This window comes from Festucalex cinctus, chromosome 19 (genome assembly GCF_051991245.1).
Source record: "Festucalex cinctus isolate MCC-2025b chromosome 19, RoL_Fcin_1.0, whole genome shotgun sequence".
Taxonomy (NCBI): Eukaryota; Metazoa; Chordata; class Actinopteri; order Syngnathiformes; family Syngnathidae; genus Festucalex; species Festucalex cinctus.
This window is the reverse complement of record NC_135429.1, coordinates 239068-253126: the sequence shown is the minus strand read 5'-3', so window position 1 is coordinate 253126 and position 14059 is coordinate 239068. Positions and strand designations below refer to the sequence as shown.

At 53.2% G+C, this 14059-nt stretch overlaps 3 protein-coding genes across 5 annotated transcripts in view; 1 reads left to right on the top strand and 2 right to left on the bottom strand.

Annotated features, from left to right (window-relative positions):
* Nucleotides 1-1566, bottom strand: LOC144007001 (uncharacterized). The gene is made up of 3 exons (XM_077506235.1): nt 1404-1566; nt 1275-1336; nt 1-924 (listed from the first exon to the last, which is right to left on the bottom strand). Exons 1-3 carry the CDS (start codon nt 1424-1426, stop codon nt 83-85), a joined length of 927 nt encoding a protein of 308 aa, XP_077362361.1. The 5' UTR covers nt 1427-1566; the 3' UTR covers nt 1-82.
* A 751-nt stretch (nt 1567-2317) lies between these two features.
* Nucleotides 2318-11787, bottom strand: LOC144006994 (autotaxin-like). Of its 3 annotated transcripts, none has more exons than XM_077506217.1 (26): nt 11621-11787; nt 11366-11474; nt 11065-11214; nt 10864-10989; nt 10737-10797; nt 10541-10638; nt 10402-10481; nt 9568-9687; nt 9425-9480; nt 9267-9332; nt 9110-9182; nt 8299-8407; nt 8096-8221; nt 7508-7581; nt 7309-7436; nt 7167-7245; nt 7010-7097; nt 6767-6945; nt 6613-6673; nt 5544-5683; nt 5219-5360; nt 5070-5147; nt 4642-4774; nt 4411-4564; nt 4124-4348; nt 2318-2921 (listed from the first exon to the last, which is right to left on the bottom strand). In XM_077506217.1, exons 1-25 carry the CDS (start codon nt 11636-11638, stop codon nt 4178-4180), a joined length of 2619 nt encoding a protein of 872 aa, XP_077362343.1. In that variant the 5' UTR covers nt 11639-11787; the 3' UTR covers nt 2318-2921; nt 4124-4177. The 3 variants fall into 3 exon arrangements, with proteins under 3 accessions (XP_077362343.1, XP_077362342.1, XP_077362344.1); XM_077506216.1 differs by having other exon boundaries at nt 2318-2891; XM_077506218.1 differs by having other exon boundaries at nt 2318-2891; nt 7508-7539.
* pogza (pogo transposable element derived with ZNF domain a) overlaps nt 8289-14059 on the top strand; it is a 36219-nt gene continuing 30448 nt past the window's right edge. Inside the window, exons 1-2 of the mRNA XM_077506209.1 lie at nt 8289-8434; nt 13701-13803. Of these exons, the coding sequence (XP_077362335.1) occupies nt 13789-13803 (15 nt within the window). The 5' untranslated portion in view covers nt 8289-8434; nt 13701-13788. The remainder of the gene's footprint in view (nt 8435-13700; nt 13804-14059) is intronic.

Genomic DNA, 14059 nt, shown 5'->3' with positions numbered 1-14059 from the left:
TTCAAGTGTTGACGGTTTATTCAACATCAGAGACCATTTGAAGCAGTTGTCAGAAAGTCATTTCTTGCCCCAAAACTGGCAGCTACTGCCAGGAAGGACGGCCAAACGGCGACGCTCGCACGTTGGCTTGGAAGCCTCTGGGACTCACTTTTGTCTTGAGACCGGGATGCAGTTTGGCTTCATAACTTGGCCACATCAGCTTCTGCGGCAGTGTGGCTTCATAGCTCGGTAGCGGTTGTTGGTACACCTGCAGCCGTTCCGGGTGGTTGTGCCTTGGTAGAGCTTGTGGCACTTTTGGGGACCTTGCTGGTTTTTCATACGTCTGCGGTGGTTCGGCCTTGTACCACTGTGACGCCACAACCTCTGCAGGGTTGGCTTGGTGCATCGGTAGCACCTGTGCTGGATTCCAGTACCTCTGTCGCAGTTGATGGTCATACCTTGGCAAAATGGCTGCTTCTTCATATTTTGGTCCCCTCAAATCCTGTGGCAGGCCTTCATAGCTCTGCGCTGGTTTGAGGCCGTACCTCAGGAGAGCTTGTGGTGGTTTTTCATACTTCAGTGGGCTCCGAACCGGTGAAGATTTCGCTTCATAACGGTGCAACTTGGGCGGCATGGCAGCGGCCACCATCTGGATCCCCCGACTGGAAACGATCGTACCTCCCTGCTGGTTTGGAGGGTTTCGGCGTTGCTGGTGCTGCTCCGAATCGAGCCTGTAAATGGGAGCGCTTCCCGCTGGCCCCTGATATACCCGCCCACCGGAGGAAGGAAGGAAACGACCTCCGGCAGGCATCCGGTTCTGCTGCGAGGCGCTTCCGGGGTACTTGGGTCCAAGGTGAGACAGCGCTGATGCTTGCTGGCCAGCAGGGGGCTGATGATCCTTCAGGCTTCGCGGGAAACTCGGTGGAGCAAAGTAAGGCCCAGAAGCTCCAAGAAAAGAAGAAAGGAAAGTTAGTTGATATCGCTCACTTTACAGAACAAGCAAGGTAACAAGCTTCTTTTTTTTTCCTTCTCTTTCCCTCTATTCTGCCAAAGTTCCAACTTGTTTGGGATGGCCCAGTTTCTCGTGTTTAAAAATGAGCCAAACTGGAGACTTGGCTCCCAAGTGAGTTCAGGCTCCAAGTTGGAGCACAAAATGATTCGTCACATCAACATTTTTATGAAAATAATCATTTGTGTTTGATCTGCCACCTTCCAAAGGCCAAACGTTGAGAAGCCAAGACAGCAAGTTTGTCTGTTTTTGTCTCGTGCCACATATCAGACCGTCAACAACTCACCAGACACATGTTGTCCAAAGAGCAGCAGCGGCAGCAGCGACAGCAGCTGGAGCGCCACAACCCTGACCACAGCAAGTACAAGAGTCAAAATCAGGCCAGCAAACGGAAGCGAGGTGAGCATCGAGTTACCCCAAAGGTGAACTTGAACACATTCTGCAGCGCGATCACTCCAAGCGTCCGACCTGCTTGAGCGCCTGCCGCGCTGCTACTTAAGGCCTGATCGCCTCATTGGGCACAGCTGTGCGGGACTGGCACGACCAGCTGGACCAACCGGGCCATCAAGACATTGGGGACCAGCAGGACCATGCAGGCAACCAGGTACGCTGCATTTTTTGTGTTTTCAGCTTCCTGCTGGTTTTTGACTCTCATTGGGTTGTTTGCAACCCCCTCCATCCTCGCTCTTGTGTAAGCCCCTCCCACAAGAGAACCCGTCAGGCAGAGCAACAGAGGAGCGTGGGGGACAATTGTCATTGTCCAGGTTTTTCAAGTCAAACATGATCAGCAGCTGCTTCGATACCACCGTTTGTCAATTGCGGCCCCCCTTAGCCAGCCTGTTTCCATGTCAACCAATTCCCAATGCAGCTGATTGCAATCACAGCTCTGGAGAAGCCTGATAACGAGCCTCACCTGCGTTGCAATTGGAAAACAGGCTGGCGAGGGGGCCTGAGGACCGCAATTGACAAACACTGGTCCATACCAAGGTGATCTTAGTTAAGAAATGATGACAACTGAATGAAAAAAACCTTTCGGTGAGCAAGATAAAATAGAAACAAAAGTAACATTTTATAAAACAAACCGTCAGCGAATATCATAGATGAGCTTTTGAGGATTCATTGGACTGAAATTTGTTTGGGTTTGCTTGAAGATCAAACGAATTTAGACTTGGATGATGTCACAAACGTCATCTCAACTCATTTCAGAATGAAAATTCAAGCCAACTGATTTCGTTTAGATTCATTCCAACTAAAAACAGAGGAAAGAAGAGATATTTGTTTGTGTTGTTGTGCGAGGCGAGCCCCGACAAATTGGAAACAAGAAAACAGTTCATAACAAAGTCCTTTACTGGTTATTTGCCTGAGTGTGTTAAATAAGACGTGGGAGCCAGACCGTGTTAGCTGAGCCTAAAACTTGGGAGGCGCTCAAGGCGGGGCCAAGCAAACAGTTCACGAGTGAAAGCAAAGTGATGTGGGCGTGTCCACTTTCTATTTAGCCACACCCACTGGGTCTTCAGTCAGAAATGGTTGAGATTTCTTCTACTATGCTCCTGTTCTATATATATAAAAAAAAAAAAAACTATTTCAAGGTTGAACTAAGCTTGGTTTCTTGGTCAGTTGCCGGCAAATCAGGTGTCTGCAGCTTGCCAATCAGTCGTGCCGGGTGGTTGGATGTCAGTTGGTCGGGTGTCACTTGGTTAGGCATCTTTTGGTTGGCAGCGAGTAGTATGGATGTCAATTGGTCTGGTGACTCTTTTGTTCAGCTGTCAGCCGGTTGGGTGCCGGTAGCTTGGGTGTCACTGGCTCCGGTGTCAGCTGCTCATGTGTTAGTGGGTCAGGTGACACCACAGTCGGGCATCTCTCCATCAGGTGTCTGCTGCTTGGTTCTGTCTTGGGTCTTGAGCTGTTGGGGTGCCAGTAGGTTTGGTGTCAGCTAGAGGTGTGCAAAATTTCCGATTCTTAGATTATTCACGATTCGGCCGTGGAACAATCGAGAACGATTCACAAACGTCCAAATTCCGATTATATAAATATGCCAAGGGAAGCGAAACGAGCGAAAAGTACGCGGAACTGAAACGCAGTAGCGCGCGCGGTCTTCGGGACGCTTTTTGGGACGGACCGAGAGTACACATCCACAACTCACGCCTCGACATTCAAAACAACAACAAGCATGGCTGAGCTGACCAACCCACCTCTTCGTCAGATCAGACCTGCTCCGAAAAGGCAAACAACTTGAGGCGGAAGTATCAGCTAGCTGGCTGCAGTGCGTCGGTTAGCGTTCTACAGGGCGCCGCGCAGTGATACGAACGAACGAACAGAAAAGTAGGCTGGCGGTAATGGCGTCTGACTTTATTCAGAAAAAGAGTATTGTGGTGGAAATGTATCACGCTTTTGAAAACAAATAGTTTTTAGAAGAAAAAGGCTTTATTTCCGAGACCCCAGCCAGCTTGCTGGACTATTTTCTTTTTTATTTTCTTCTCGTCCAACGTCGAACCAGAACGCGTGTCACCGAACGCTGTCAGAAAGAAGTCAGTGCTGATCGCACACACGGGAGGTTTGGATCAAATTGAGATTCATGTTAAAAAAGCCGAACGATCCCATTAATGTTTACACGTTCATGTTTACACAAGTTAAAAAGCAGAAAAGCACTTGAGGGTTTTTTTTTTTTGTACCTCTGAGAAACTTTAATGTTTACATGTTCATCTTTACACAACTTAAAAAGCAGGAAAGCACTTTTTTTTTTTTTTAGGCATTTGTATTGAAGTAGTAGTTCACATTGTCTTTCATTTATACCTCAGTGCACTTTTGAGTGGATAAAAATAATATATTTTTGCTCAATGCTATGTTTTATTCTGTTGAAGACTGAATATACTTAAAAGCTGTTGTTACAGAATGAGGACTTGAGTATTTTATTTACTGTTTTGAACTGTTAACTTGATACTGAAATAGTAGTTTATGTAGGCCTGAGAGGACTTTTGTACTATTTTTGTAACTAATGTACGAAACATTAAAAGCACAAAAATACATTGTTTTTTTTCTGCTGCCTGGGGGGGAAATCAATAATCGTTTTATAATCGAATCGTCGCCTCTGAATCGTAATCGCAATCGAATCGTGAGGTGCCCCAAGATTCCCACCTCTAGTGTCAGCCGGGTCCTGCGTTTCTGGGTCGGGTGCTAGCCGCTCGGGTGTCAGTCGTCCGTTTCAAAGGTGCGCAGGTATGTCTTGAGGCCGAGGACGCCACTGTAGCTCTGGTTGCTGGCCCGGTAGAGGTCGAGCCCGGTGAGGATCTCCACGTCTCGGACCCGGGCCGTGTGAAGCTGCAACAGCTGCTCCGCCCAAAGCCGCTCCTCGTCTTTGCTCTACAACGCAGGAAGCGCGTCAGCGCGCACGCGGTAGCCTTCCGGCGGACGGCGCAACTCACGTTGCAGCTCTCGCTGTTGTCGTCTCGGTGAGGAATCAGGAAGGAGAAGACGCTCAGGTCGCCGTCGCACTCGTCCAGCGTTCGGTTGGCTCGGCGGCAGCTCGTCACCACGGTGAAGTAGTGGGTGGGCACCGGCGGGGTGCTGGCGGACCACCTGCATGCCACAGCCGTTAGGTGCCTGCTTCCCGTCCCTCACAGGAAGTCGGCGCTCACAAAAGTTGTATCACTCACTCGCCAATCTCTTCCAGGGTGTCTCGGCGGCCGTCGAAGTTGTAGTCAAAGACGGGTCCTGCCAGGACGTTGATGCCGCTGTTCTCTTGCGCGTAACGCCTCAGCAGCACCCCCTGCAGGTAATGCCACGCTCCTGTGGGTGCATGCAGACGGGCGCACGTCACATGACCAAAAGTGCTGAGTCACACCATCAAACAAAGACGCAGTTTGACGAGGAGGAGGACAGTGCCTCCTTTTGTCTGGCTCGCAGAGACGTCGCGGCGGAACCCTTCACCACCCCTGCGCTTAGATTTGCGGGGAAATTGTTCACACAAACGTTTTCTCTGTTTGTTTTTTGTTGTTGTTTTTTTTAAATCTCTGATATATTTGCGTGATACAAATCTCTCCCCAAAGCGGCGCGTGCGGGACAAAGGTCTTGTGTGACTTACGGGTGAAGGCGGGAAACATGGGCGCGGTGTTGGTGATGAGCGACGCTTCGTATTTGGACTCGGGCGATGAAGCCAACTCTGCAAAACAAGCTGACTCAGCACACGAGTCCCACCACAAAATGGCCGCCGCCCTCGACGCACGTGATTACCAGGCGGGAACAGGAAGCCGTAGCCGAGGAGGCGGTTCTGCTCGTAGGCACCACAGCTGGCGCTGTGGGCGGCCGACACTCGCGGGTCCGCCCGCAGGCACGGGCTGCCGGCGGAACCATCCGGAAGAGGAGTCGCGTCGTCCTGGGGAAAAAAAACAAAACAAAAAACAGCCTGGTCGCGTTTGCTCGAGGCCACACCCACTTTTCACCTCCTTCCTGCCCCATCCATCTAAGGTTGTATGAGAGTTAGCAAGGTGGCGCAGGCCACACAGCCGCTCGTCCTCTTTGCCAGTTTACCTGTAGCCAAGGTGACGACGCAGCATACCTGCGGCGTCAGTGTGAAGGACGTCCACAGCGGCATAGCCAGCTGGCGGCTGTACGCGCTGATGAAGTCGGAGTGATGCAGCAAAGCGTAGCGAGCGTCAAACATAACGGCGGGGCGGCCGAACGGCAACTGTGTCACATCTGCGGGACATAGCACATGTTAGAGCTGATGTTATTGGGGGGGCGGGCGCTAGACGGGAGGTCAGGTGAGAGGTAAATGGTTTTATCAAGGGGTGACGTTAGGGGGGTTGGCATCGCTCAAGCCGCAATGTCAAGGTGAAGTCAGGAATGACACTGGACTGGAGGCAACATTCGGGGCGACGTTAGCTCCGATAGTTCAGGTGAGGTGTGGGCAGATGTTTGGCTTGATTGGAGGGCTGACGTTACAACTGACGTCAGGGGTTACGAATGATGCAAGTGGCGGAAGTGGCACAGTCAAGAGAAAAGCAGAGGTGGCAAATCCAGACCCCAAAAGTCAAAGCCCTCGCTGACACAGTTTGCTTTTTGCCGCAGGGGCTTCGACTCAACCGGCAGGTAAACGAGTTCCCCGGGATCTGGTTGACTCAAAGTGGCTACAGTGAAACTGTGGCAGGGTTTGTTTGTCTTTCTGGACCCGGATTTGCCACCAATGATGGCAGCGTAAGCCGGTGATGTCATCAGGGACGTTGTTAGATCAGGGGTCTTAATGATTAGGTAGATGACTTTAGCTAGGCCGTTGTGTCGCTGTGACCCGTCCTGGCTTGGCGTCTTCCGATCTATCTGCACTCTGGCGCACATTTATCCAGTTGAAACCACTTAAGACCATTAGATCACACATTCTTAAACGGGCATAGGCAGCGTCGGCCCCCGTGAGGGTGGGTGACCAAGGTAGTATGAGACGAGCGACCATTTTGAGTGGGTCAGATCTTTTTCCGCATTCAGCAGATAAGGCTCCACAGCTGTGTACTCCATCTTTCTGGCATCCACTAAATAGTTCAACTGAGAAGATGCAGTCTCCTGGTTGTTATTAGTATAGCGAGCATTCACGAAAAAAGAAACGGTGAAAGTTCCCACCGAACTTTACAACGTACTGTAGTCATAGAAACCGTCTTGGACGGGGCTGAAGGCCTCCACATTCTTCTCCACCTTGTTCTGCAATCAATCACAAAGACGTAAAAAGGCGTTTTTGGGTGGAGGGCGGCGCTCCCTCCTCCCTCGGCGGATGTCATCACATCCCAGGCTGACCTCGTCGTCACAGCTGCAGCCGAGGTCGAAGGTGACAGCCGCCGCGTCTGGCGCATCCTCGTCCTGTGCCGGCGGCGTCACTTCATCCGGCATGCCGGGCTGGAAGGGCGGCGACTTCAACATGGCGTTCAGGCTCCCGTGCGTCCCGTTGTTTGGCGCCGGCTTCAGGCCGAGAAGGTCTGTGACGGAAGAAGGGGGCGGAGTCACATTTGTGTGCGCGCTTTTAGTGCGCGCGTGACGTACCGCACATGACGTTGTACAGCTCAATGTTGTCGAACTCCGGCACTTGAGTGCGGAAGCGAAAGCTGGGCCCGTGTCCCATGAAGATGGTCTACAGGCGGAGCAGCAACCTGGTCAGGACCCGCAGGGAAAAGTGCCACCACACATCGAGTCAACGCACCCTCATGCTGGTGATCTTGTTGTCGAAGCCGTGGTCGCCGCAGAAACCGCAGCGCGTCCGCATCTTTTCTGGCATTTTCCTGCCGCCGCAATTGCCATTGGTGTTTCCAAGGTTAGCCAATGACAGGTGACGTTGGCATTACCTGGCAACGTGCCACTTCCTCTCCATCAGCAGGTGCACGTCCTCAATGCGACGGTTGTTGGCATAATGGAGTCTCTTGGGCAGGTGTTGCTTGAGGTACGGCGTGAAGTGCTGCGTCGCCATCTTGCACTGCAACCAACGTAAGGGTAACGCCACGGACACCACCCACAGCCGCTCACGGGGGGGCGCTCTTTACTCACCGTCAGGTTAGCCACCACCTGCTTAGGGTCATCTGTGGGGCAACACATGCGGGCGCTGAGAACGGGGCGGGGGTCTTCGGGAAGTAGGAGGTAAATGGTTCAGCAAGTAGAAGCTAAGCAAGCAGGAAGTTAGCGCCAAGCAGAACGTACGAAACAGGCGGAGCGCCAAGTGGATGCCAAGAAAGTAAAAACCCTGCCCGCAGATAAACAAGGCTGCCGGTTGAGTGGAAGCACCGGGTGGCTAAAGCCAATCTGTGGCAGGGTTTTTACTCCCTGGGCTCACCAAGTCTGGTCCTCAAGGTCCAGAGTCCTGCACGTTTTAGGTGTTTCCGCCCACTAGCACACCTGATTCATATAATCGGCGAACCAGCATGCCTGATAACAATGTTAGTGTTGTTAGGCGGAAACATCGAAAGCCTGCAGTATTTTCCGGACTTTGAGGACCGGAATCAGTGAACCCTGCTCTAGCAGGTCGTAGATGCATCGCAGGAAATACAAGCCGAGTACAACAGGAAGTAGATCCACATGAGGAGGTACAAGCATCGAGGAACAGGAAGTGGACTTTTGAAGCGGGCCGGTGGGACTCACACGTGGTGGACTTGGCGTCCCGAGGCCGTATCCTGCCCAGCGAGCCCGGGATGAGCGTGATGTCGTCGATGTTGAGCGGGTAGCTGCTGAGGAACTCTGTGTGGTCACAGTGCGCCTCCTCCATGCCTGCAAGGGGGGGTCACACCTTCAACGGTCATCATTGTCCTCACCTGTCGTCCTCAGAGTGGCGGGCGCGGCCTCACCGTGGTCGCCCACAATGATGACGTTGACGCAGCGATGGAGGTTCATCTGCTTCAGGCCATTCATCAGCTGACCGATCACGCCGTCGAGCTGGCGCAACGTGTTGTCCAGCTGCGCTGACACGCACGCAAACGCCAGGTTAGAAGACTTTACCTTTTACTTGTGGCTTTTGTTTGCTTCCATGGCAACCCCCGACTGTGTAATCACTATGTGGGCGTTTCTCAATAGTGGACCTGCATAATTCCAAAATAATCCTTCTGTAGACTTTAGGGAGTAAAGAAGGACTGAATGATTCCTGAATCCGGATCATTGGTGCTGTGTGTTCACGGGAGCAAATGTGGCCCCTCGCTCGTCTGGTCTCAATCCTGAAACAATTTCAAGGCTTTTGTGCAAAGCAAGCCAAAGAATTTCACCTGATCTTCTTTTGCCCACTGACAGTTAGCGCCCACTCGTGACCTTTGTCGCCTTGGGATGAGTGGGACCTGAGCCTGCAGTTGTATCGGATACATGACCGATTTATATCCGCATAGGAAATCGGATTGGAAGAACTCTGAATTGAACCGTGAGAAAAAATCTGATACATGTCACCCAATTAACCAGTAGAATGAACACAGCCTATGTGGAGTTGAGAACGAGTCATTCCGACTCGCTAATCACCACAAAGAGATTTTTTAGATTGTGGACTGTAGAGTTGTCCGAACCGGCTAAGCCGCCATGTTGCCGTTTTTCAATTTCATGTCATGAAAATGTTTTTTGGGAACCTCATTTTGGTCATTTCATCTGTTTTCGATAATGCTCCGCCCCCTGGCCCACCTCGCTGCTCAGCGGTCCCCAGCGATGTCCGAAGGTGTCAGGCTGCTCCGAGTGCACGGCGTACACGTACGGCCTGTGCACACGCCAACAACGAACACCACAAACCAACGTTAGAGTGCGCGCGAAGCCCGGCTCAAGTGCGCTTGTGTTTTTGGACCTTTGCTGGTCGGGTAGCTTCAGCCACTGCAGGATGGTGAGGATGCGTCTCTCCAGTTCGATGACCCTGAAACAAAATTGATGACCTCATCAGCTGAGCCGTCTCCCGGGCAATGGCAGCAACCAGTACCGAGTGCATCAGTAGGCCTATCCAAGTACCAGGGCCAGAAGAAGGTTCCGGCTTTGACACCTTGTTCCTTGGCCGTGATCCAGATCTGTGGACAAGACCAGCGCGTGACGTTAAAAAGAGGAAGTGATGTTGGCGGTTCGGGTTAGGGTTACCCGGCACCCTCGGCACTCACCGGCTGCCCGCCCCACCAGCGATGGTTCAGCTTCTCTCGGGACCGCAGGTTGAAGGTGGCGTTGAAAACCGGGTCGTGCATGGTGTTCCCCACGATCCCGTGGGATTCCGGGTAGAGGCCCTGCCCAGGTGACGCAATGGGATGTCACATGCAGGTACTGCAAGCTTGGCCACTGCCGCTAAGCCCTGGTACCCCCGGCGTGCTCATGAGGTCCTGACATGTCGCCGCCACCCACCATGAGTTGCGGGGATGTCACAGCGGGGCCGTCAGGTGGCCCAACACGGCAGGTGCCGGTATGTTGGCGCACTCTCTGGCACGCCCCTACAGGCCACCTCCAACTTCGTCAGGACCTTGGCCGCATGGCTGCAAGCTGACTCTGGCAGATCGTAGCACAGTTCTGACACCCCCCCTTGTCAGGATCTCTGGTGATCTGAGAAGCCGCCACCGTTTCGGGACCTGTCGTGCACGGCCACTGGTGTCCCCCGGCATGCTCCTGAGGTCTGGACATGTCGCTACCCACCCTGAGTTGCGGGGCCGTCAGGTGGCCCAACACGGCAGGTGCCGGTACGTTGGCACACTCTCTCTGGCACGCTCCCGGGGTCCCTACACGCCGCCCCCAATCTCGTCAGGACCTTGGGCGTATGGCCCCAAGCTGACTGGCAGATCCTAGCACAGTCCTGACACCCGCCCTTGTCATCGGAGCAGTCGCTGGCCGACCCTAGCGTGCTGCCAAGGATCTGACTAGCCGCCAGTGTTTCAAAACCTCTAGGCACTTGTGGCCCCTGGTGGGCGCCGGTGTTGACTCAGTACACATTAACAGGTCACATGACTCACCGTGGCCAACGTGTACAAGTTTGGGAAGGTCTTGGTCGGGTAGACAGGCCGCATGTATGGAGCAGTCGTCCCGCATGATCCTGGTGGGAGAAGCCGTTACCATTAGCAAGGCCTGGTGCGGTGGGCGGGGCCGACCTACTGAGTTTCTGGATGTTGGGCATGACGGCCACGCCTTTCTTCAGGTAGGATGCTCGGAATCCGTCCACAGACAGCATGATGAGCGGCGGACGGACAAAACTGCAGGACGCAAAAACAGCACAAATATTTGCGCTTCCTTTTTTTCGTCCTTCACCGCACTTTAGCGCCACCTGCTGGTGTGAGAGTGGCCGACTCACCCGGCAGGACATTCAGGGTTGACTATTTCCTCGCAGTCTCCTTGCAGCCATGATGCCTCGCCTGCACAATGACAGCAACGCAGTAGGCAGGAAATGAAGCCGAGTAGAGCAGGAAGTTGAGTGCTACCTTTGCAGACCGCCTTGTAGTTGGAGCAGCAGTCCCCTTGCTCCAGGCAGTCATCCGTGCAGTGGCACGCGTGCTCGTCCTTCCTCTCCTCCCCGCAACGGTCCGGACGGCACTCGAAGCGTCCCGCTAGGGACACGGACCACACGCACGCGGGTTCAAAACGGCCTCGGCGAGCGTGAGTCAGTCGGTGTCGGAACTGACCCGTTTTCAGGCAGTGGTGGTCAAAGTCGGAGCAGCAGCTGTAGTAGGTTTTACACAAGTTGTCACAACGACATCCCGGAGGCTCGGCTTCCTCCAGCTCGAAGCAGCGACCCTTGCAGGAGCCCGATGAGCTCACCCACTCCGACACCACTGCGGGGGACACGGGAGACAACGGTGAGGCGCAGCAAACCAGGACCACAAAGGACACGAGAGTGACACCGAGAACCAGACGCAGGTTACGCAAGTGGACCCGAACCGGGGACTGACTCAAGGGGACCCATTCACCCGTGCTTGTTCTCACCTTTGGTGTGCGCCAGCGGGGCGTCCCCGCCCTCGGCCGGTCGGCTGGCCTGAAAGACGTACGCCGCGATGATGTCACAGCGCCAGCCGCTCAACGCCAGCAGCAGCAGCTGCACACAGACAACAACAAGTCGCCGTCGCGTCATCCGACGGTACTTTTGTTGACAAGCTGAAGCGCCTCCTTGTCTTCCACCGGCGCCATCGTGTGGATGACTCGCACAAGGAGGAGGAGGAGAAGACGAAGAGCGACTCTTACCAAATAGTTGACGAGCATGTTGGTCAAGCAGACGTCAAAAAGTGAAAAGTGTCCAACGTCCGCCGGGAGAACTCGCTGCGCCTGTGCAGATCGATGAGTGACCGCTGGCTCGCTCGCTCGCTGGCTCGCTCGCTCGCTCGTTGGCTGCTTCTCTCTCTCTCTCTCTCTCTGTCTGTCGGGCTCTCTCGTCCTCCTGCCCCCGCTACGCGCCCCCGTTCCCCCCTCAACTGTCTCATTGTTTGTTTTGTCCAGCCAATGAGCACGGAGGGGGGACTGGGGGGGTTCTGTGTATATTTGTATGTGAAGGGAGGGCGAGGGGAGTTCAACACTTCTCTGATGTGCAAGATCCACCTGACACATGACCTCTGACCTCTTTCTCATATGCCTGTCAGCGTTGGTGTTGGAGGCGGAGACTAAACGTCATCAGATGCTGTGCGTGTGTGCGTAGAAGTTGACAAGACATGAGTGACATTCTTCCGGAAGGTTGCGTTTCTTTACTCTCAGCTCCTTCAACATTCTCCTCGTCTTACATCCGCCCGCCCGGGGGGGGGCCGGATTATCTTCTTAAAGCAGCAGACGCTGCGATTGGCCCGGGCGGCGGGCCTCACCTGAGGCCTAGCTTAGTGCCGTGATCCCGGCAGGAAGGAAGTCGGAGACGGAGGCGCACCTGGCCCTGTCGGCGAGAAGCCCCCGCGTGGGCCGGCCCTCGTTGGCCTCCCGCCCGCCTGCTGGCCCTTATGTCAAATTCAGTCCATGAAAATACCTGCAATTGGCTGGCCACCAGTTCGGGGTGTCCCCCGCCTACTACCCAAAGCCAGCTGGGATAGGCTCCAGCGACCCTCGTGAGGAATAAGCGGTATTATTATTATTATTATTATTATTATTTAGCAGCCTTTAGCATAATGCTGCCAGCTTCCCGGTGGCTAATAATGCTAAACAGTTAGCCGCTAACATGCTAACTGCAGCTTGTCCAAATATTTGGACGGTGCTGGGAATCGCCGCACACTGGTGGCCAATTTGCTGAGTCGGCCATTTTGTACCAGCGGCTTTGATGAGTTCATGAAAGAATTTGACTGACACTTTGCATGACAAATTGGAATCAAAGCGTGTCGTTAGCACGACTGCGAGACAGCAGCAGACGCTCCCCAACCAAGACGCTTTTGTGTCAGCCATGTTGCTGTTGTTGTTGTTGACACAAAAGCATTGAGAGATGATAATCAAGACAGGCCAACATGCATATTGCATTTCTTCCAAAGTGCGTGAAATGATTGAACATCATGTTAGGATGAATGATTTGTGGCCCGTCCCTTTCCGACCGCTTATCTGGGGGCAGCAGCTTTTGGAGGGAAGCCCAGACTTCCCTCTCCCCAGCCACTTCACTTGAAGCAGCTCCTCGGGCGGGGGTCCCACGGCGTTGGTTCCCAGGCCAGCCGCCAGACGGACGTCTTTGCAGCTCGTCCCGGGCCTCGCGACCGCAACGCCTGTCCAGGGACGCATCCGAAGCAGATGCCCGAGCCGCCTCAACTGCTTCCGAGCTTCTCGAAGGATGGGGTGAGAAGTTTGCTCATCCGTGAGGGGCGGCTCCAAACCCTCGGCAGGATCCTGGAGGGTGCATGGGAGTTGGAACGGCCGCTCGACGTGTGTTTTGTGGATGATTTGTATGTTGGACTGGATGGAAAGCAAAGAATTTTTTGGAGGCTTGCAAGACGTTTTCCGACGGCCGCCTTCGCCTTCCTGGAAATCGAAATACGAGATGGCACCAAAGTCGGCTTGTGACTTCAACTGAGTTGCACTGCACACAAACACAAAGTGTGTTTGACGTTCCTTTGGTGTACTTTGGACAGTTAATATTTGCCCCACCGCGCTTCCACACTTGGGCACACACACCAACATGGTGTTGCAATCTCCACATTGCTAACCGGCGTTAATGCAAAGAAAAAGTCATGTTGACTCAAATGAGGACATTTAATTTTATTTCGGAGGCTTCCAAAAAGCGGAAGTTGAGGAATTTCAGCACACTGCTGCACCCTTTTGGTCAACACAAGTACTGTACCTTAATCTGCGTGTCTTTATTTTTTAGCTTGCCAGCAGGGGGCGCAAGATGGACGAGAAGGAAAGATTGTTGTGATGACATCAAGTGACCACGCCCACTGCAAAAATATGTTCTGATGCTCCATGTGTGGGTAAGTGGAAGTTTGTTTACATGTTACATTGTGCGGCCCCCAAATCCGAATACATTAAGCTCACTTAGATATAAAAAACAAAAAAAAAACTCAATTGCAATTTATTCGAGTACAGCAAAAAAAAAAAAACATTCCCGGAAGTGCATTTCTGATACTGGCCAGGAGATGGCGACAGTGTGGCGAATGAATCAAATGAAACCTCTTAAGTTGACAGTCCTCGTTACGTCAAGAAATAAAACAGCTCTTGAGTGTTTAA

Bases quoted from the DNA above. Each gene is read 5' to 3' on its own strand.
- LOC144006994 (XM_077506217.1), bottom strand. The intron at 10,482-10,540 runs GTAGGTCGGCCC...TTCTCCCACCAG, and splicing joins GCCCAACATCCAGAAACTCA to GATCATGCGGGACGACTGCT. The intron at 5,684-6,612 runs GTACGTTGTAAA...TATGTCCCGCAG, and splicing joins AGACGGTTTCTATGACTACA to ATGTGACACAGTTGCCGTTC.
- LOC144007001 (XM_077506235.1), bottom strand. From the start codon at position 1,426: ATGTGTTCAAGTTCACCTTTGGG. The intron at 1,337-1,403 runs GTAACTCGATGC...TGCTGTGGTCAG, and splicing joins TGTTCAAGTTCACCTTTGGG to GGTTGTGGCGCTCCAGCTGC. The intron at 925-1,274 runs GTGAGTTGTTGA...CTTTTCTTGGAG, and splicing joins CTTTGGACAACATGTGTCTG to CTTCTGGGCCTTACTTTGCT.